We start from the raw sequence: 21,604 nt of genomic DNA, 5'->3' as shown, positions 1-21,604 counted from the left end.
TGAAAAGGGTTTAGGCAGAAACCCTTCTGTCCTGTGCTATGGGGACCTTACATCTCTATGTACGCCACTGCATCTACATCAGGGGTGTCAAACTCAAATTCATCGGGGGCCGCATCAGCAGTTTGGTCACCCTCAAAGGGCCGGAAAACTTACAATTACTTGGCTTGGCCCTTGGGGATCTCGGACGCCACTTCCACACTTTGGCCGGGGGCTCAGTGGAGCTGATGAGGTGTTTTATCCTAATGAGAAAGATTTCATAATAAGTATTTGGAGAAGGTGCAGAGGGATAGCAGAGCAGGGAGAGGCTGGTGCTGCTACTAGGGGGTCATACCATGGGGGAGTAATAAAGCCCACCATAATGCCCCCCCCAGTAGTAATAATTCTCCTTATAATGTGACAGTACAAAAAATACCCCCTTGTAATGCCCCCATTTGAGCTAATGTCCTCATAGTGCCCCCATAATGTGCCAGTATAAAATACCCCTTCTTAGTGTCCCCCGTAGATGACCCCATAGTACTCCTCTCCCCCCTTCCCCATAGTACCCACCATGTGTCCCAGTATAAAATTGTACTGTACAGAGAGCCCATATAAAATACCCCTTCTTTGTGGCCTCATTAGATGCCCCTATAGTGCCCCCAATCATGTGCCAGTATTAACAGCCCCCCCTGTGCCAGTAATAATAGCCCCCTATGCCAGTAATAGCAGCCCCCTGTGCCAGTAATAGCAGCCCCCAGTAATAACAGCCCCCAGTAATAAGAGCCCCTCTGTGCAAGTAATAACAGCCCCCAGTAATAAGAGCCCCTCTGTGTCAGTGATAACAGCCCCCAGTAATAACAGCCCCCAGTAATAAGAGCCCCTCTGTGCCAGTAATAACAGCCCCCAGTAATAAGAGCCCCTCTGTGCTAGTAATAACAGCCCCCAGTAATAAGAGCCCCTCTGTGCCAGTAATAACAGCCCCCAGTAATAACAGCCCCTCTGTGCCAGTAATAACAGCCCCCAGTAATAAGAGCCCCTCTGTGCCAGTAATAACAGCCCCCAGTAATAACAGCCCCTCTGTGCCAGTAATAACAGCCCCCAGTAATAAGAGCCCCTCTGTGTCAGTAATAACAGCCCCCAGTAATAACAGCCCCTCTGTGCCAGTAATAACAGCCCCCAGTAATAAGAGCCCCTCTGTGTCAGTAATAACAGCCCCCAGTAATAACAGCCCCTCTGTGCCAGTAATAACAGCCCCCAGTAATAAGAGCCCCTCTGTGCCAGTAATAACAGCCCCCAGTAATAAGAGCCCCTCTGTGTCAGTAATAACAGCCCCCAGTAATAAGAGCCCCTCTGTGCCAGTAATAACAGCCCCTAGTAATAAGAGCCCCTCTGTGTCAGTAATAACAGCCCCCAGTAATAACAGCCCCTCTGTGCCAGTAATAACAGCCCCCAGTAATAACAGCCCCTCTGTGTCAGTAATAACAGCCCCTCTGTGCCAGTAATAACAGCCCCCGCCAGTAATAACAGCCCCCCCTTTGCCAGTAATAACAGCCCCCCCCCCTTTGCCAGTAATAACAGCCCCCCCCTTTGCCAGTAATAACAGCCCCCGCCAGTAATAACAGCCCCCCCTTTGCCAGTAATAACAAACAGCCCCCCCTTTGCCAGTAATAACAGCCCCCGCCAGTAAAAGTATTGTACATAATAAAAAAAAACAAAAAAAAAACACATACTTACCTCCATGTCAGTGATGCGATGCAGGCCTCTTCTGGCCTGTGTCCCACGCTGTATGGCTCAGGCAGCGCGATGACGTCGCCGGCCTCTGATAGGCTGCAGGCACTAGGCCGGCAGCCTATCAGAGGAAGGGAAAGGGACACACCTCTCCCTCCCCTACCGCAGCACAGGCAGGCATCTGTATCGCTGTCCTGAGGACGGCGATACAGATGACTGGAGATGAGCGCTTCCACAATGGAAGCGCTCATCTCCCTGTGCCCAGCCGCCTCCGCCAGCTCGCTCGCTGCGCGGGCCACATGACGAGGTCTGGCGGGCCGGATTCGGCCCGCGGGCCTTGTGTTTGACACCCGTGATCTACATCATGCATATACCCACAATTTTCATAAAATCTAATCCTAGCCTTTAAAATGAAGGGCTGAAATGTGTATAATTTAATGAGCAATCATAAATACTGTTATAGTTACTCATTGTTCAAATAAAGCTGTCAAGATAGAGATAATTAATCTTCTATACAAATGAATTTGGTTCAATGGCGACTGACACTATTGCCCTATTACCATGGGGCCTTAGAGCTATAAAGGACCCACACTTATTTTAACAATATAATATTTGTTAAGAATGAATTTCTTTTGATCTGATGTTGAATAGGGGTTTTGTTAACTTTGTACTACAAGCTGTGGAGTAACAATAAGGTTCTACATGCTTTGCTTTTTTGCCTAAGGTCCTAAATTTCTCAGTCAGATGAACTGAGATCAATAGCCTTTATTTGGTTATATTGTGTGCATTTCACTTTATGTGAGCATTTTTACACATTTCTCTATGCATTTTACTTAATTCTTTTGTACGCTCTCGCCATTATTTGCAGATCCTTCAACTATGGACACAATGATAACTTATATTGTGTAAAAAAAATATATTTTGCACTTAGATTTAGATGATTTACATTTATATGTAACTATTGTTAGTTAAAGTGGTTGTCTCACTTCCAGGCGCGTAGCTAAAGGCTCATGGGCCCTGGTGAAAGAGTTCAGCTTGGGCCCCCCTTTCCCTCAGTGCTTTGTGGCCAGGAGCAGGGAAGCACATAGCTTTCGTGCTTCCTGCTGCAAAAATTGAAACAGCAACTCACCCCCATGCAAAATTCTTGACCTAATCCCTTCCCTCCAGCCAAAGGTGTAACTTGACCATCTTGCACTTTCTATAATACGGATGTCTTCTTATGTGGGTCTTTGAGCCCCCTCAGGCTCCTGGGCCCGGTAGTAACTGCTACCTCTGCACCACCTGTAGCTATGCCCCTGCTCACTTCGTCAAATGACATTTATCATGTAGATAAAATTAATACAAAACACTTACTGACATATTGTGATTGTCCATATTGCCTCCTTTGCTGGATTCATTCTTCTATCACATTATACACTGCTCGTTTCCATGGTTACAACCACCCTGCAGTCCAGCAGCCGTGGCCGTGCCTACACACTATGTGGACCGCGTTGGATCTGTGGTCTCTTGCCCAACTGTTGCATAGTCTACACCATTGCTCTGCATAAGCCGCATGCAGTGCTGCTCCTGAACCTATCTTTTTCCATTATCTAGCAGCTGGAGTCATCTCAATAGACTAAATGCGCTCAGTACTCCTCATGTTCATGAGCATCCAGATCTGCCCATCCAACCGCTGATTGACATCTCTCTTCCTATCGTAGTCTGCAGCAGGGGGTCAGGAGAGCTGTGTGTTTTTGAATATGAGGACTTTCCGAGCATGAGCCGTCTATCGACTCACACTGGAACAGATCAATACTAATTTTAGCAAAATGACTAGGTCAAATGACTGAACAGTTTCACCAGGGTCTCAGGCAGCATCCAACTTGTGACAGATTTCTTGAGATAAATTACTTGTAAGTGAATAGAAAGAAATCTAATAATATGTACAATCTAATAAACTGAATAACATTTCTAATAAATTATGCAATTTTGGGGAACTACTTTATTTTGCCTGGTTGGTGTCCAGACAACTTCAAGCTGACTCAGTAATTGGGGTAAAACAATAGAAAAGAAAGGTTTCACACACATGGAAATACAACTTCTTCATATTCTAATGATTTTAAAATGCAATACAATATTGTGCAGTGTCGATGAGTATATATCATGCAGACTTCAGCTATTTCACTTTATGTGATGGGTCAGTTAGCACAATTTTGTAAACCTGATTTTCACTTACATCACAGTAGATTGTGGTGCCATAGTTTTATTCATGTGATTCATAAAATAAGATAATCCTTTAATAATCCCACCATGGGGAAATTCACGGTGTTACAGCAGCACAGAGAGTACACAAACTGCAAAATAAAGGCATTACAGTGAGTAGGGTAGAGGTAAAAAGTCTCTAGATGTAGTGATATATGCAGGAACCCGGTAGGCAATGAGCACAGTCTATTTGCATGGAGATCAACTTGGATAATATTCTTCTCTCACCTACCACCTATTTAGGCTTGAGAAAATCGAGCTTCAGATCATATATCAATTCATTCGAAAACTTTGTTGTTAATGCTGTTTCCATACAACATTAAAATGTATTGGCTCCGTGTAGCCAAACTTCAAATCGACCAAAGTTGTGCGATACTTCGATGAATGAGTACGGTATTCATATCTGTGTATTTAAAAACATTTTAAAATAAGAAATACGAAGTCTGCTTTGGTACCGAGGTGCCAGTCTGTATAGAAGGCCACGCATATAAGAATACCGTAGAAATTTACCGAATTCTTGCTCAACTTTGGTCGAAATGAAGTTTGGCTACACGGAGCCAATACATTTTAATGCTGTACGGAAACCGCATTAACAATGACGTTTTTGAACAAATCAACTTCGGATCTGTGATCGGAAGCTCAATTCACTCAAGCCTACATGGATTCATGGGCTAAGAATCACTTTTCTTGTGGAGAGTTATTGTTTGACCACCAGAAGTGATCTTTGCTGTTTTTAAAATTTCCCCACAGCCGCTTTTCTCACCCTCCAATAAACTCTACCCTCTGCCTGTTGCAGATTATGTTTCCCCTCAGCACACAAAGCCCCTGCCATCTCATGTCTCCCACCCTCATTGTGTCCACTGTGCAGGCCCTTTCCTCTCAAAGTCTTTGTTACCTTGTGTCCTCTGCCGCCCCTCCCTTATCAGAGTGCCGATACCTGGTGATTCCCCTGTGCTTGTTTAGTGACCACTGTAAAAAGGAGTATTGCTGTGCAGAGGTGATTTTACAGGGAAAAATAGCTAAGCTTTGACAATCACCTATTGTAAATGGTGGATCCTGTCTTATCTGTGACTCTAATCCTGCCTGTAATTATATCACCTCTGTGTATAGATAAGCAGGTAACTGCAGTAAAGAGATCTGTACAGACCAAGAAGTGACGCCTATTTTTAGGCATAGTGGCCTTAATGGCTACATTTTTAAATATAGATATTGACATGAAAAATTAAAAATAGCCTCACCAAAAAATAAAAATAAATATTCTAAACATAATAAACAATATGTCATTTTCTGATGGCACATTCCCTTTCATGTTAAATGAAGGAGGATGTCTACCACTGAGGACCCCGTTTTATTAGACAGAGGAGGGAATAGCTACAAACAGCTTCTCTTGTGCTGGAGGAATCAGCATATCTGCATTTCATGGACAGCCCATTGATTACAGTGGAAGCATGTAATTCTCCATTTCACCTATAGTGGCGCTGCAGGGAAAGTGAACACTTGCTGACACATTCCCCCTAGATTACAGCTGACCACTAGAGATCCCGGCATAATGAGCACCTTGTTATCAACCCCTTTGGTTTTTTTCTGCACTAGTTTTTATAAAGTCTGTAATATCATTGGCTTTTATTGTTTTATCTTAATTCATATATTGGACTTGTTTTGCTGACAAATGCTAGGTTGTTTTCAAAATGAGCCCGTTTTCGTTTGCTTGACAATAAAGAACAAATATCCCATTGTGGTGCAGTCAAATAAATCTCAGGTTCTGTTTGTTGTGGCTTGCTTTAATTATGTCTGATATTTAACAGTAACCATGTTGTGTCATTGTAATCTCTTTAGAGCACAACCCGCAGAGGAGGCTGGAGTGTGGCCAAACAACCAGTTTGAAACTGAGAGACTTCAGGCGATGATTCTGGCATCTGCTAATGGTCAGTCTTCATATGTGGAAACAATGGAGTGTATTTCATCATAATACTAATGACTTATGAAATGTCACTGGAGATTACTTGTTAGGTGAAAATGCCAATGTATAAGTAGAGATGAGCGAATTTCAAAAAAATTTGATTCCGTCAGTTCGCCGAATTTTCCAAAAAGATCTGATTCAATCCGAAGTAATTTGCAGAGAGTCTCTATAGTGGTGTAGAACACTGTGCCTTGCAGCAACACACATAATGAGTCCGCTGTGGTAGTGAAACAATACTGTGAGCCAGTATGACACGCAGATAACAGGCGTAGCTCTTAGAATCAATGCACACTTCACTTATTTGGGTAGTTACGGGGCCAAAACTGACCAAATAACTTAAGTATGAACTCAGCCTTACAGGTCGATGTTAGCGTCAGGTAAAAAGAACCGTGCAGAGGCCCAAGATCCTACTATAGCGTGAAAGAGTGCACTTCTTTTACACCGTCGTCAGCTGATTCCACATAGATGTCTACAGAACCTGTTCTATTAAACGCGTATACAAGTAGAGTCCCCCTGACAGAGTGGAGAGGGTGTCAGCATTAAGTTTGCGTTGACGTCACCGATTATTTTGCCCTTCCTCTGATCTGTCAGAACAATAACACCCACAAAAACGAATCCTGACTGTTGAGCATCCGCCTTCACTCAGTCAGCATTTTGTCAGTAATCCATAAGTATTGCTAATGCCCAAAAAAAACAGGAGTGGATCCAAAACAGAGATTTGATTTGATTCAACTTTATTGTCATTACACATATATAAATACAGAGTAACGAGATACAGTTTGCATCTAATCAGAAGTGCAAAGAGTAGCAAGTGCAATAAAAACAGGTAATATACAGATAAGGGTAGTGTAGAAGGTAGAACTACAATCACTGATTAGGGAGGTCAAACCGAGGTAGAGGTCTGCGCTCCAGATTACCAGAGGTAAGGCAAGATTCAAGAGGTGGGTAATCTAAAATGTAACATTTATTGATAATGCAGATAAAATAATTCCTAAATAAAGAGTGCAATAACAGACCTTGGGATAGAACAGATGAATGTACACTGGCTGACAGCCTAGGTGTCCATCCCAATTGAAAGATACATATAAACACTAAAAATAGTGCACGGCGGCACCAGAAACCAGTTGTCCTACCGGTACCGTGAGACAGGAAACGGAACGTTCACCCTTGACAATGCTCCAATGGCAGCTTCTCCATAGATGTTGAAAAAATGAAAAAGATGATGTCAGGCAGTGATACACAAGAGTGTAGGGTCCCAGTATAGGCCCTATGGCTAACTAGCAAGCATGACCCTGATTCTAAGATATGGGTAGCAGCCTCACCACAGGGCACTCGTCCTTACAAGGACGACCCCGTCCGGAACCTGTCCCTGAAGATAAGACTAGAAGTCCGTAAAAGGATCTAGAAAAAAAGCTCCCTACACGCATGTTTCACTGCCTGCAAACAGATGTGTATATACCGCAGGTAGTTCATCAGGGGAGATAGAGAAAAGAACACCAGGGATAAGTATTAGGTAAGTACTAAATCCCTAGAAACCAGCCTGAACAAATTCGTCAGCCAGTGATGGAGGTTTGCCCAGATGGTGGACAACTCCTGGGGCGGTCTCTATAGATGGAGAGACTATGGATATGCAGCTAAATAATGCGCACAAAGCTACAACTGGGACGAATTTGTTCAGGCTGGTTTCTAGGGATTTAGTACTTACCTAATACTTATCCCTGGTGTTCTTTTCTCTATCTCCCCTGATGAACTACCTGCGGTATATACACATCTGCTTGCAGGCAGTGAAACATGCGTGTAGGGAGCTTTTTTTCTAGATCCTTTTAGGGACTTCTAGTCTTATCTTCAGGGACAGGTTCCGGACGGGGTCGTCCTTGTAAGGACGAGTGCCCTGTGGTGAGGCTGCTACCCATATCTTAGAATCAGGGTCATGCTTGCTAGTTAGCCATAGGGCCTATACAGGGACCCTACACTCTTGTGTATCACTGCCTGACATCATCTTTTTCATTTTTTCAACATCTATGGAGAAGCTGCCATTGGAGCATTGTCAAGGGTGAACGTTCCGTTTCCTGTCTCACGGTACCGGTAGGACAACTGGTTTCTGGTGCCGCCGTGCACTATTTTTAGTGTTTATATGTATCTTTCAATTGGGATGGACACCTAGGCTGTCAGCCAGTGTACATTCATCTGTTATATCCCAAGGTCTGTTATTGCACTCTTAATTTAGGAATTATTTTATCTGCATTATCAATAAATGTTACATTTTAGATTACCCACCTCCTGAATCTAGTGTAGAAGGTAGGAATAGTTATGTACAGATTATGTACAAATAAGTTAAGTATACAGGTGTTTATATTGCTATACAGAGAGCAAATATACAGATGTACTGATGTATACATACACTGCGTGCAGAATTATTAGGCAAATGAGTATTTTGACCACATCATCCTCTTTATGCATGTTGTCTTACTCCAAGCTGTATAGGCTCGAAAGCCTACTACCAATTAAGCATATTAGGTGATGTGCATCTCTGTAATGAGAAGGGGTGTGGTCTAATGACATCAACACCCTATATTAGGTGTGCATAATTATTAGGCAACTTCCTTTCCTTTGGCAAAATGGGTCAAAAGAAGGACTTGACAGGCTCAGAAAAGTCAAAAATAGTGAGATATCTTGCAGAGGGATGCAGCACTCTTAAAATTGCAAAGCTTCTGAAGCGTGATCATAGAACAATCAAGCGTTTCATTCAAAATAGTCAACAGGGTCGCAAGAAGCGTGTGGAAAAACCAAGGCGCAAAATAACTGCCCATGAACTGAGAAAAGTCAAGCGTGCAGCTGCCAAGATGCCACTTGCCACCAGTTTGGCCATATTTCAGAGCTGCAACATCACTGGAGTGCCCAAAAGCACAAGGTGTGCAATACTCAGAGACATGGCTAAGGTAAGAAAGGCTGAAAGACGACCACCACTGAACAAGACACACAAGCTGAAACGTCAAGACTGGGCCAAGAAATATCTCAAGACTGATTTTTCTAAGGTTTTATGGACTGATGAAATGAGAGTGAGTCTTGATGGGCCAGATGGATGGGCCCGTGGCTGGATTGGTAAACGGCAGAGAGCTCCAGTCCGACTCAGACGCCAGCAAGGTGGAGGTGGAGTACTGGTTTGGGCTGGTATCATCAAAAATGAGCTTGTGGGGCCTTTTCGGGTTGAGGATGGAGTCAAGCTCAACTCCCAGTCCTACTGCCAGTTTCTGGAAGACACCTTCTTCAAGCAGTGGTACAGGAAGAAGTCTGCATCCTTCAAGAAAAACATGATTTTCATGCAGGACAATGCTCCATCACACGCGTCCAAGTACTCAACAGCGTGGCTGGCAAGAAAGGGTATAAAAGAAGAAAATCTAATGACATGGCCTCCTTGTTCACCTGATCTGAACCCCATTGAGAACCTGTGGTCCATCATCAAATGTGAGATTTACAAGGAGGGAAAACAGTACACCTCTCTGAACAGTGTTTGGGAGGCTGTGGTTGCTGCTGCACGCAATGTTGATGGTGAACAGATCAAAACACTGACAGAATCCATGGATGGCAGGCTTTTCAGTGTCCTTGCAAAGAAAGGTGGCTATATTGGTCACTGATTTGTTTTTGTTTTGTTTTTGAATGTCAGAAATGTATATTTGTGAATGTTGAGATGTTATATTGGTTTCACTGGTAAAAATAAATAATTGAAATGGGTATATATTTGTTTTTTGTTAAGTTGCCTAATAATTATGCACAGTAATAGTCACCTGCACACACAGATATCCCCCTAAAATAGCTAAAACTAAAAACAAACTAAAAACTACTTCAAAAAATATTCAGCTTTGATATTAATGAGTTTTTTGGGTTCATTGAGAACATGGTTGTTGTTCAATAATAAAATTAATCCTCAAAAATACAACTTGCCTAATAATTCTGCACTCCCTGTATATACAGATATGCAGATGTGCTAATGTATATGTATATAACAGATACTTATGCTATGACAGTCTCCCAAACTATAGCAGTAACCAATGTGAACATACAGTGAATATTGAGAATGAATGACAGTCATGATCATGGTCATGGGAGAAGGAGTGTAGAAGGTTAAATGAGCGTGGATGGAAAGGTTCATCGGGGGACTGAGTTCAGTAGAGTGACAGCTGTGGGAAATAAGCTGTTCCTAAACCTGCTGGTTTTAGTCTGAAGGGTCCTGTAGCGCCTTCTAGAGGGAAGGAGCTGAAATAATTTATTGGCAGGATGAGTGGAGTCCCTAAGAATGATGCGTGCCCGGCGTAGACATCTCTTCTTGTGAACATCCTCAATGGCAGAAAGTGGAGTCCCTGTGATGCGTTGGGCAGTTTTCACCACCTGCTGCAGTGCCTTACGGTCAGCAACAGAGCAATTCCCATACCAAACTGTAACACAATTGGTCAGGATGCTCTCTATCACAGAGCGGTAGAAGTTACCCAGGATGTCAGCAGACAGGTAGTTACCCAGTATATCAGATGACATGTGAATGGAATATTTGCATGTCTTATGTGTTTTGTACCCACTCCTGAATTTGGCTACCAAATTATAAGCCAATTCTGATGGGATCATACAGACCTTACAGCTGCTACACAGACAGGATCCGTTGTGTGTCTCATTTTTCTTTCCTTCTGACAGATCAGAAGAAGGGTCAAATAAATTTTGATGTCAACCAAGCCAAAAGGGAAAAATAGTGGCCCAGTCATGAAGTGGGGAGGGTGGGAACAGCATGAGTGGCAAGGTGACAGACTGTCGAGGTGGCAGCAACATCAGGAGACCACAGAGTGGCAAGGTGACATAGTATGGAGGTGGCAGAAGCATGAGGAGGCCACAGAGTGGCACAATGACAGATGTAGAGGTGGCAGCAGCAGCATGAGGAGGCATGGAGGTGTAGACATAGTGTGGAGGTGGCAGCAGCATCAGGATACCACAGAGTGACCTGGTGACAAAGGGGGGAGGTGGGTGGCACTAACAGTACCTGCTGAAGATGGTGGATGTAGGAAGGAGCACTTGGCATCAGATGTGTGGCATCAGGCGGGTGGCAGCATCAGAATAGTAGCTGAGGCAGGTAGCCAGAAGAAACCGGACTCTTTTGTCAAGATTTGAGGCAGCATGGATGATCTAATCTGATGTATCAGGCATTGGTGGGTGGAAATCCAGGCTGATCCATGTCTAATTCATCTTGACAAAGGTCAGTCTCTCCACATTTTTGGTGGACAGGCGAGTTCTCCTTGGGGTAACTATGGCCCCCGCCGCACAAAACACCCGCTCTGATGCCACACTATTGGCCGGGCAGGAAAGCTTTTCCAGGTCAAAGTTGGCCAGTTGTGGCCACAAATCCAGCGGATCGTCAATGACGGCTGGCAGGGTGCACTCCAAGTATGCCACCACCTGCTGGTTCAGGTTCTGCTCTATGTCTAGCTACTGGTGAGTAGTTTCTTCACTATGCGGGTGAAGAAAGCTGGTCATCAGCGACTCTAGACTCAGGCTGCTGCTGATGGAGCTGGTACTGCTCCTGCCACCCCCCCCCCCCCAGCAGCCATGGCAGTATAATGTGAGTGCAGAGGGCCCCCTGGTCATACCTGTGAGAGGATGGACGATGGCGCAGATAGGCAGCAGCCAACTTACTACATAGAATGTCTCTATAGTAGTTAAGTTTGTTCTCCCTCTCAGCGGGTGGAAAAAAGGACCCCATTTTGGACTGGTAGCGAGGGTCTAACATAGTGGAGAGCCAATAGTCATCCCTCTGCCAAGTGGTGACAATTTGGCTGTCACTACGCAAGCAAGAATTTGCGCAAGTGACTCGGAGGGACTCCCTGTCTCCATCTCCACCTCATACTGCCACGGTGTGTCTGGGTCATCTGCCTCGTCTTCCTCATCTCCCTCTTGCTCCTCCGGCTGCTCCTGCATCTCCTCTTCTGTCACCTGTGTAGAAAAACTACCCATTTCGCTACACATTGCTTGTGCTCCAATGTCCTCCTCCTCCAGTTCAGCCCCTACAGGGCTCATGTGACCTTGAGATGTAGGAGCAACGTCTCCAGTCTTCTGACCAGCCAGATTTACTAGCATCTTTTCCAGGATATGACATTGTTCATCCCGTAGTCCTGGCGACTGACAAATAAAGTGGCCTCCTCAAAAGGGCACGAGCAAACAGCAGGTGTCACGCATGAGCTGCCACTGGCTAACATCGAAGTTACACAGGGGAGTACCTTTATCCACCTGTATCATCAAGAAATCCTTTATGGCCTTTTTCTGTTAATACAATCGGTCCAACATATGGAGGGTGGAATTCCAACGGGTGGAATCGTCGCATATCAGCCTATGTTGCGGGACGCCGTTCTTCCGCTGTAGCTCAAGGAGGGTGTGCTTGGCGGTGTACAAGTGGCTGAAGTGCATGCAAAGTTTCCAGGCCATTTTTAGGATGTCTTGCAGATGGGTGGAAGACTTCAGAAAAACGCTTGACAACCAGATTAAACATGTGCGCCATGCAGGGCACATGGCTCAGCCCTCCTTGACGCAGCGCTGACACCATGTTCTTCCCTTTGTCGGTCACCATGGTTCCGATTTTAAGGTTGTCACGGAGAAAGCCAGAATTCGATTTCTTGATGAAGGATGTGGAGCAGTTCCTCCCCTGTGTGACTCCATTTGCCCAGGCAGAACAGCATGACACCGCCGTGGACTCACATGTGGTATGCTGGAGGGGCACTGTGAATTGTCCCTGCAGTGGAGACTGAAGACACTCCACCGATGAGGAGGCAGAGGCGGACATTGTCGCAGGACCAATGGCGTGAGAACTTGGAGGCAGAATAGGCGTCACCTGGCCAAGTTGCTGGTGTGGCTGTGCAGGAACCATATTCACCCAGTGGGCCGTAAAGGACATGTATTGTCCCTGACCGTAGTTACAGCTTCACACGTCGGCGCTGCCGTGCACTTTGGCAGACACCGACAAGCTCAAGGAATGGCCCACCTTCTGTTCTACATACGTGTGCAGAGCTGGTACTGCCTTTTTGGCAAATAAATAACGGTTTGGGACTCTCCACCTTGGCTCGGCACAAGCCATCAGTTCTCTGAAAGGTGCAGAGTCCACCACTTGGAAAGGGAGGGACTGCAGCACTAGCAACTTAGCCAGGTGCACATTCAGCTTCTGTGCCGTTGGATGAGTGCACACATACTGTTGTCTCTTGGCAATCGCTTCGATGATCGATTGCTGATGGAATGACTGACAAGGAGTAGGAGGAGTACCAGAAGCATCAGGACAGGGAAGGACAGATAGCTCCCTTCAGCTGAGGTGGTGGATCCTTGACTGCCTGAAATCGGATGCCTGCCACTGGTTGCTGCAGCGGTTGCTGCAGCAGGCTGGACCACCACATCGGGAGCCACGGTTTTCCCAGGCCACTTTATGGTGACGCTGCATATGTTGACGCAGGGCCATGGTGCCAACATTGGCACCCTGAATATGCTTCACCTTCTGCCCACAGATTCTACAAATGGCCATTTTCACCTCCTCTGGCGGCTTAACAAAAAACTGCCACACCGCCGATTAGGTGATTTTACCCCCAACACTCCGCACTGACTGACTGCTACCGCTGCTGATTCCGGAAACCTCTGCACCACTACTTTCCGGGCCAGTATGCTCCTGCAAAGTGGGTGGTCTACCCCGGGCGAGCTGCCACCCTCTTCTCATGATGATGATGAAGCCCCTTCATCACCCGGCTCCCAATTGCGATAGGCTATATCATCATCGAGTACTGTCTGCACGTCACTGATTTCCTCCTCAACAGTCTCTGAGCCAGGAGCCTGACCGCTCGCAACACCAGCTCCCACGCCACTTTTATCATCACTACTTGCCCGCCTACCGCAGGAAGCAGCGGATGTCTCCTCCAGATCTTGGATGGGCAATAGCTGCTGACTGTCCTCCAGTAGCTCATCCTTGCTGTATAGTGGAGCTGAGCCCACAGCTTATAGTACTTCTCTGGCTGAGGGAACAGAAAAGGACCGAGGCATGTTGAGGACAGGTGAGGGCACAGGGCCTGCTCCTGGGCCCTGCTAACTAAGGGTTGTGTCTGATGAACCCACGACTCTTGGCTTGGGGTGTCTGATGTCCTTTGCGAAGAAGTCAAAGATCGAGTCAATCATTCAAGAACCGCTGGGTTGCTGGTCAAGACACGACCGCTAGCTGACACTGGGAGCTCAGGCCTCTCGAAGTGACCCCTGCTGCCACGCCCCTTACTATGCTGTGACCTGTCCCTGCGCCAGAAACATTTAGGCCTGTGCCCTTCCCCTGTGAAGGGCCTGTCACTTCTCTGTCTGACATACTGTTAAATCAAATAAGTAAATAGAAAGGAAATTAATATATGCCCAAAAGGGCTGTAATTTTCCCATTTCACCACACAACGGCTAATAAGCCCATTTTTCCTCCCACTAATACATGCCAAAAAGAGCTTACATTTTCTCACTTCACTACACATCAGCTAATAAGCCCCTTTCCCCCCCCCCAACTAATACACGCTAAAAAAAAGTCTTTAGAGCATATAACTGAGGCCGTGAACGTCAAATAAAGTTGTTTTTTTGCCACTAATACATGCCAAAAAGGGTTTTAATTTTTCCACTTCACCACACAATTGCTAATAAGCCCTTTTTCTTTTTCCCCACTAATACATGCCAAAAAAAGGCTTTAGAACATATAACTGAGCCCGTGAATGGCAAATAATATATACACGCCAAAAAGTGCTGTAATTTTCTCACTTCACCACATGCTGAAATGAGCAGCAGTATAATGGCAATTTGGATTCTCAGTCAGTGCAGCAAGGTGTAATAGGACTGTTCCTGTTGCCCTGGCTGTAAACTCCCCTATTAAACCCTGTTCTGATTCAATACTGTGGAATAATTTCTCTCTATCCTTTCCCTACACTTCTAATGCTCTTTCCCTGAACTTCTACTGAGCAAAATATAAGTTTTCAAGTCTTTCCTAGCACTATCCCTAGCGCCTATTTTCTCTCCCTGCACTAAGTACACTGGAAAATAACTGAATCCAAGGTGGCTGAGGCTATTTATAGGGGTGTGACATCACAGGGCTGGTTGGCTGCTGATTGGCTGCATGCATGGCATTGTGGGTGATCCCTCGTTCCCAGAGTTCATTGCTCCATGTCTTAACATGTGCAGCAGCCATTTTAGGAAAAAAATGTGATTCGTTACCATTCCTGAAATTCGGATAGAATTCCACTTCATCAGCTTCGATTCGCTCATCTCTTGTTGTAAGGATATTCATAGACTGAATTAACAAATTTACTATATCACATTAGTCAGCTATAGTTCATTATACAGGTGAAACTTGAAAAAATTAGAATATCGTGCAAAAGTCCATTTATTTCAGTAATGCAAATTAAAAGAAATTGCATTAATGCAGCTTAAAATTAAAATTTTGTGAAAAGGTTCAATATTCTAGGATCAAAGTGTCACACTCTAGTCAGCTAATTAATCCATACCCCCTAAGCAAAGGGTACCTTAAAATTGTGATTTTGGGGTTTCATAAGCTGTAAGCCATAATCATCCAAATTATAACAAATAAAGGCTTGAAATATCTCGCTTTGCATGTAATGAGTCTATCTCATATGTTAGTTTCACCTTTTAAGTTGCATTACTGAAATAAATGAACTTTGCACGATATTCTAATTTTTCGAGTTTCACCTGTACAGTTATACAATAGCCTTTGAACGCTATGCCCTTTGGTTGTGACATTGGGTGACATCTGCAACACCCTAGAAAGTATAATAAATGACTCACAGTGCATCTCTAAATACATAAAAGTAACCTTAAAGAGGAGTTTCAGCTTTATGAACTTTTTATTTTATTTCAAGTTCAGCCTATTGTACTTGTTGAAAAAAATATAACTCACCTGCTCTCTGTAGCTCCTTTACTGCTCCTTGGGTCCCTTTTTATTTATCATTTATTTATTTTATGCACTTATATAGCGCTGACATATTCTGCTGTGCTTACAGACATTAGCATCAAGCTGTCCCCAGTGGTGCTCACAATCTAAGTTCCTTATCAGTATGTCTTTGGAGTGTGGGAGGAAACCAGAGCACCCGGAGGAAACCCACACAGTCACAGGGAGAACATACAAACTCCATGCAGATGTTGTCCTTGGTTGGATTCAAACTAGGATCCCAGGGTCCAGCTACCACCAAGCATTCCTATTGGAATGCTTGGTGCTCGGCTATTTTTGGAATCCCCATAGAAAGGAATGGGAACACACTGCACTTGCACGGCCACCACTTCCATTCACTTCTATGGGGCTGACAGAAATAGCCGTATTTTCGGCGGCCTCATAGAAATGAATGGAGGGCGGCCACACATGCCGGCCATAATGATTACCATAGGTTGCAATGTCACACATAGATGAGCAGCCAGAGGTCCTCTTAACAGCAGCTCAGGTGAGCCAATCGCTTGCTATGAATTTATTGTGCCATAGTATGCACTGTATGGCCATTTAGGATACATTCTTATAAATTGGTCAACCCCTTTAAAAGGTTTGTTTGAACCAGACAAGGTCTTATACACCTCATAATAGATATATGGGCACCTCTATAACAATATATTTATTATGCACTGCCATTGTTTCCATCCCACCTAAAATATAGCATACAGTTCAAATAGGAGATATGAGCGGAAAATTAAAGACTTACAACTCACAAACTGATTTAGTTTCCAATTTTCTTTTTTAAGTATACAAATCAGCTACTGTATATTAAAATCCAGGAATCTAGTTTCTAGAATATGATCTTGACAACCCCTCTATAAATTAGCAAGCAAATGATTTAACTTCTGTGTTGGATCATGTTTGACTAATACTGTAAAGTGTGACATTACTGCTTACATTGCATGGAAACACTGCCATCTGTTCGTTGGCTCTTTGAGATAAGATGTTTTCCCATTGACAAGAATTTTATCAGAGTTTTTGCCAAGTGCTTGTGTATGTTGCATGCAGTGTACATCATTATACTATAAAAATTTTCAAAAAATTATTTTCAAAAATATGTTGGTTCTCAAAATTGACCAGGATCAAAACCACAAGCCTCGTCATTATGCTTCATTTTATCCTACAAACATTAGAAATTACTTTGCTTTTTAGTCTAGTATTTAATATTTTAGCAATGTTTGTACCATAGAGCCAGACTTTAGTGCCTTTAGAGAGAGTGATCCAGTCGTAGCCGGTTTCATCCCTAAGCAATAATCTTCTCCAGAGGAAATACAATATAAACAGCCAAGCGGGTGAAGAATCTGTCCAAGGGTCAAAATAAGAGCATGGGGGGGACACAAACACAAAGCCTTGGCTTCATAATGGGGGTTTAATTTTGAAAATAACTATAGAACCCCTTTTATGTGTCCCACTGTATTCTATAATTATCAGAAATGTCTAAAGTAATAAAACCTATTTTCAGTCATTCAGACTGGTAAAAGTTCCTTTTCTGTTGTGAATATTGTGAACATAGGATTGACTGGTTTCTGTAGACATCTGCTAACAAATCTCTACCTTGTCGCTTGAACTTTGTAATATATTATGTACTCCGCTTTACTCCAAACTTGTATGCACCACATATACTGAGCTCCTGCATATATGTGAAAAAAAAATGAATAGGCAGTGGACATAAACAGCACATAAATCACTGAATGCTATGCCTTTTTAAACCAGTGGAATGTCCATTATGTTGTGGGACTGCTGCAGATTTTCATGGTACCATTCACTCACTGTGATTCATAGGAGGAAAATCAAGGCAAACCTGTGACAAAATCCGCAAGGAAGTAGCAATTGCTAACACTTGCATGTCAACATTATAACTACTGTAGACAGCTTTAACTAAGGGTTTAGAAAGCAGAGTAGAGGTTCTTTTAAGATTTACATGAACTACAGAAAGAGACCAACTGATCTGCCAACTGTAGCTTAAATAATAGTCATAAATGTTTAATAAACTCTAGCAGATTTACCTCAATTAGCATATTTCATCCAAAACAAAAGGTGCACTTTTAATATGAAATTTTTACCCTGAGATTGCAGAGACCCACTTGGGACTGTATTGTATGGGTGTTTGGTTGAGACTCAGACTCAGAGAGGTAGAAGGGTGAAATAGCTCTTTGAAGGTGTATAAAGATCTCCAAATATCACATGCTTTCATGAAAACCAATTAATTCTGATGTAATATTTTTCCTAATATGTTGCTATTAATGTACATAAATATTCTTCACAAAATAACTGGAAAAACATGATGCAATCATAAATTAACATCTATGCTTTTGACTTTACATTACAGAGGCTGCTGAGGGAACTTCTGGACTTGGAGGAGGAACAGGAACCATGGGCCTCAGTGCTCGTTACGGACCTCAGTTCACCCTGCAGCATGTTCCTGACTACCGACAAAACGTCTACATACCAGGAAGTACTTTGACACCAACTAACGCTGGAGGAAAACGTGATGGAAAAGGAGGAGGCAACAAGAAGAAATCTGGCAAGAAGGAAAAGAAGTAATAATCTTTATTAAAGAGTTTGCTTACATCAACAGGGCAAAATAATTGGAGCAGTTCCTGATTTGAAAAACAAAAAAATGTTAGGGCAAAGTTAAATTTCATCTATGGACACATAAGAAAATCAATAGTTAGAATGTGTCATTATTAGAGCTGGATGCAGAACATCCCCTCCACTGGTGGCTTTTTCTGCTTCCAGCTCTGATGATGAAAACATTATTCCTAACTTCGGAAACAAGTGCCCTGTCAATATCAGCTAAGATTTTGTATTAGTGCAAGATAATTTCATGATGATATGCACTCTTTTTACAAGCTTTTAAATTTGATTTGCTTCCACATAGACACCTTGTGGAACTTCTTCCATTGTATATAATTCCAGTAAAGTGATTATTTTAATTTATGAAACATTCAGGTATTCAAGGGTGATTCTTGGCTTTATACCCATTTCTATTTTGTTTAACTATTGGCAGAAATCAAAGAGATTTGTTTGGCATCAAAATGTGGGTATCTGGAAATAAGTGACCTGAATTCAACAAAATATTAATTGAGTCTAAAAACTGGATAGTAAGATTATAAACACAGTAGAAGCAGCCATTTTATTGACTCTACACACTATTCATTGGAATATGGGCAGGGATTTAAAAGGAGTAAGAATGTACGAAAGCATGGGGCAAAAACTACTGATGTTAATTAATGGGTCAAATTCTTATGGATATTGTTTTGGTTCATAAAATGGCAGTGAGACGTAAACAAATTGTGCAACTTTTTTTTCCTGAAGTATGTAAAAAATGCTATATATATGTAGTGATCGTACAACAACTACTTATAAAGAGTGTCAATGGTCTTGTGCAGTACTTCTTTTAATACTGTACTTATTGATGTTTTTGTTTATTTTCTATGAGAAGACTATGTTGGAGATTTTTGTTTCCCCCAGTTATGGATTTAGAATATTCACCTAATTTAATGTACATGAAACACTAATGGAAAGTTCCATTTTGTTTTGCTCCTCCAGAGTGGCAAGATGGACTCTTTACACTTGTGCACAAAGAAATGCATGTCTAATTTTTGCAAATTGTCTGCAACTCCACCAGACATAGGGAAATTGTTGCATGTAACTAGCATGGGGTAATTCATTCTTTATATAGAATGGGAAAAGTAAACCTGTCTAGTGCAGGTCGAAATGGCTAGGGTAGATTCAGCAGGGGGAGGAGATTATGATAAATATTTGCCAGGAATAGTCAAATTCTAACCCGTACATAAATTACATTTTTCTTCATTTTATTCACAATGATATACTGTAAAATGAATCAAGGCTGGAGTCAATCATGATAAAATGTTAGGCATCATTAAAGTATCATATTATCCAGATAAAATACAAGGTGAGATATGTTTAGAAACCAGTCAAGTTTGACAACAATTTTATTTCAGTTTGTACAGTTACAAAAATATGAATTATTGGAGGAGAAACCATATTTTTCCAATAAAACTGTTATGTAGTATTTTCATACGTTAGGAATAGTAGATATTAGGCCATTCTTTATAACCACCCCCTTGGCCTAAATGTAATCCTGCCCAAAATTTTAATGTTGGATCAAACCAGTCCAAAATGTTCGACAGTCACAACCCCATCAAAAATGCACTATTCAAGTGCAATTCAGAAGTTGAATGTAGATTAGACTATTTATTATGGCTTACAGTATCATTCTATATGGTGGCCCATATATTTGATATGTACTTAGCACCATCAGACATCATGGGCAATCAGTTGTAGTTGCAAGTTTAGCAAGTCATAAAGCACTCATGATGTTCTACTTTTTGGACCACTGATGATGATGACATTTCTCCTCTGATTTAATAATACATCATTCAGAAGCAATGAAGTTTTTTTTAGCCAGGATCTTCATCACTAAGTCTATATACGTCAACAGTTACCTATGTAAATCCATATAAAGCTAGATTTTTTGGGAACAAATAGAATTACTCATGACCCTCCCCCTGATCGCTTGTAATAGTAACCATTCCCGCTGCTTGTAATACTATTAACTAATGCAGTCACGTGAGTCTTTTAGCAGTAGATACATTTTTGCTATTTTTTCTTTCTCTTGAAGAAACAGAAGGTTATGTCATTGTAGAGATGCTATTGTCTTGTAACAATTAAGTGCTTATCTCATCCCAGTAGCTAACTTGTGGACAGCAGTATTTTAATATTCTCCTATCTTTCTGTGTGGTTTGTGATATCAATGTACATGAGTTGAAATGCATCTGTCCTTTTCAATGTGTCTAATACTGAATAATACTTACATATTATATAAAAATATATATGCTTCTTTCCCTCCCTGTATCCATATAGACCCATGTCACTGTATCACATGCAAGTTTTATACTCTGTTTTTATATTGCTTTCTTTCTTTGGGAAAAAAATAAAAAAAATAAAATGTTTTCTTCAAATTGTTGGCGTGTGGGGGTTTTAATTGTGTGGCTGACTCTATGGCTTGCTTTGTATTACGCAAAGTACAGATAAGAAGTCTTATATTCTTAGAGAGATTGCCGTCTGGTAAAGCTTGTTAGAGTTGACCCATATTTTCTTAAGGTTTTAGTGCCTTCTGCTGATGACACCATAGCTGCTTCTTGATGAAATCTGATAGAAAGCAGGAAGGGAAAGCAGCATTCTTCTTTATTTCAATATTCTACGTACACTATACAAATAACATTCCCTACTACTGATAGAACCATTATAATGAGACATATTGAATGGTTGATTGCTTTGTTGGATGGACCAGAGACAACTATTTAACTGTTGGCTGCTCTGGCAAAATTCAGTTTCCATGTGCATTTCTAGAGAGCCATTGGTTTGGGTGCCACCCATATACATAATTCAATAACTATGGTTAGACACTAGATCTACAAGAAGCATAGAACTACACAAAGAAATATTGTTGGCCTACATCATAAGCCAACCAATTAGACATGTGGAAATTTCCACAAATGTGACGTGTCCAAAGGACTTTACAAAAAAGTGAGTGATACTTTGACTTATATAACAGCTCCAACCTCCTGCAGAGGCACCAAAGGTACAGTATTACTCATATATCATTATTACTACTATGCTTCACATCTTATGAAAATATATGGCTC

General features: G+C 42.4%; 3 protein-coding genes across 18 annotated transcripts in view; all 3 read left to right on the top strand.

Annotated features, from left to right (window-relative positions):
* LOC121008655 (protocadherin gamma-C5-like) overlaps positions 1 to 5,829 on the top strand; it is a 236,440-nt gene extending 230,611 nt beyond the window's left edge. Inside the window, 1 exon segment of the mRNA XM_040441342.1 lies at positions 5,782 to 5,829. The gene's annotated coding sequence lies outside the window, so the exon portion shown is untranslated.
* The window catches only part of LOC121008669 (protocadherin gamma-C5-like), a 145,011-nt gene extending 139,166 nt beyond the window's left edge, over positions 1 to 5,845 (top strand). Inside the window, 1 exon segment of the mRNA XM_040441367.1 lies at positions 5,782 to 5,845. The gene's annotated coding sequence lies outside the window, so the exon portion shown is untranslated.
* Positions 1 to 20,917, top strand: part of LOC121008577 (protocadherin gamma-C5-like) — a 392,139-nt gene extending 371,222 nt beyond the window's left edge. For all 16 annotated transcript variants that reach the window (XM_040441303.1, XM_040441294.1, XM_040441320.1 and 13 more), the window contains 2 exons: positions 5,782 to 5,870; positions 18,259 to 20,917. In XM_040441303.1, the coding sequence (XP_040297237.1) occupies positions 5,782 to 5,870; positions 18,259 to 18,473 (304 nt within the window). In that variant the 3' untranslated portion in view covers positions 18,474 to 20,917. The remainder of the gene's footprint in view (positions 1 to 5,781; positions 5,871 to 18,258) is intronic.
* Positions 20,918 to 21,604: the final 687 nt, after the last annotated feature.

This window comes from Bufo bufo, chromosome 1, assembly GCF_905171765.1.
Source record: "Bufo bufo chromosome 1, aBufBuf1.1, whole genome shotgun sequence".
Classification (NCBI taxonomy): domain Eukaryota; kingdom Metazoa; phylum Chordata; class Amphibia; order Anura; family Bufonidae; genus Bufo; species Bufo bufo.
This window is presented reverse-complemented; position numbering and strand designations above follow the sequence as displayed.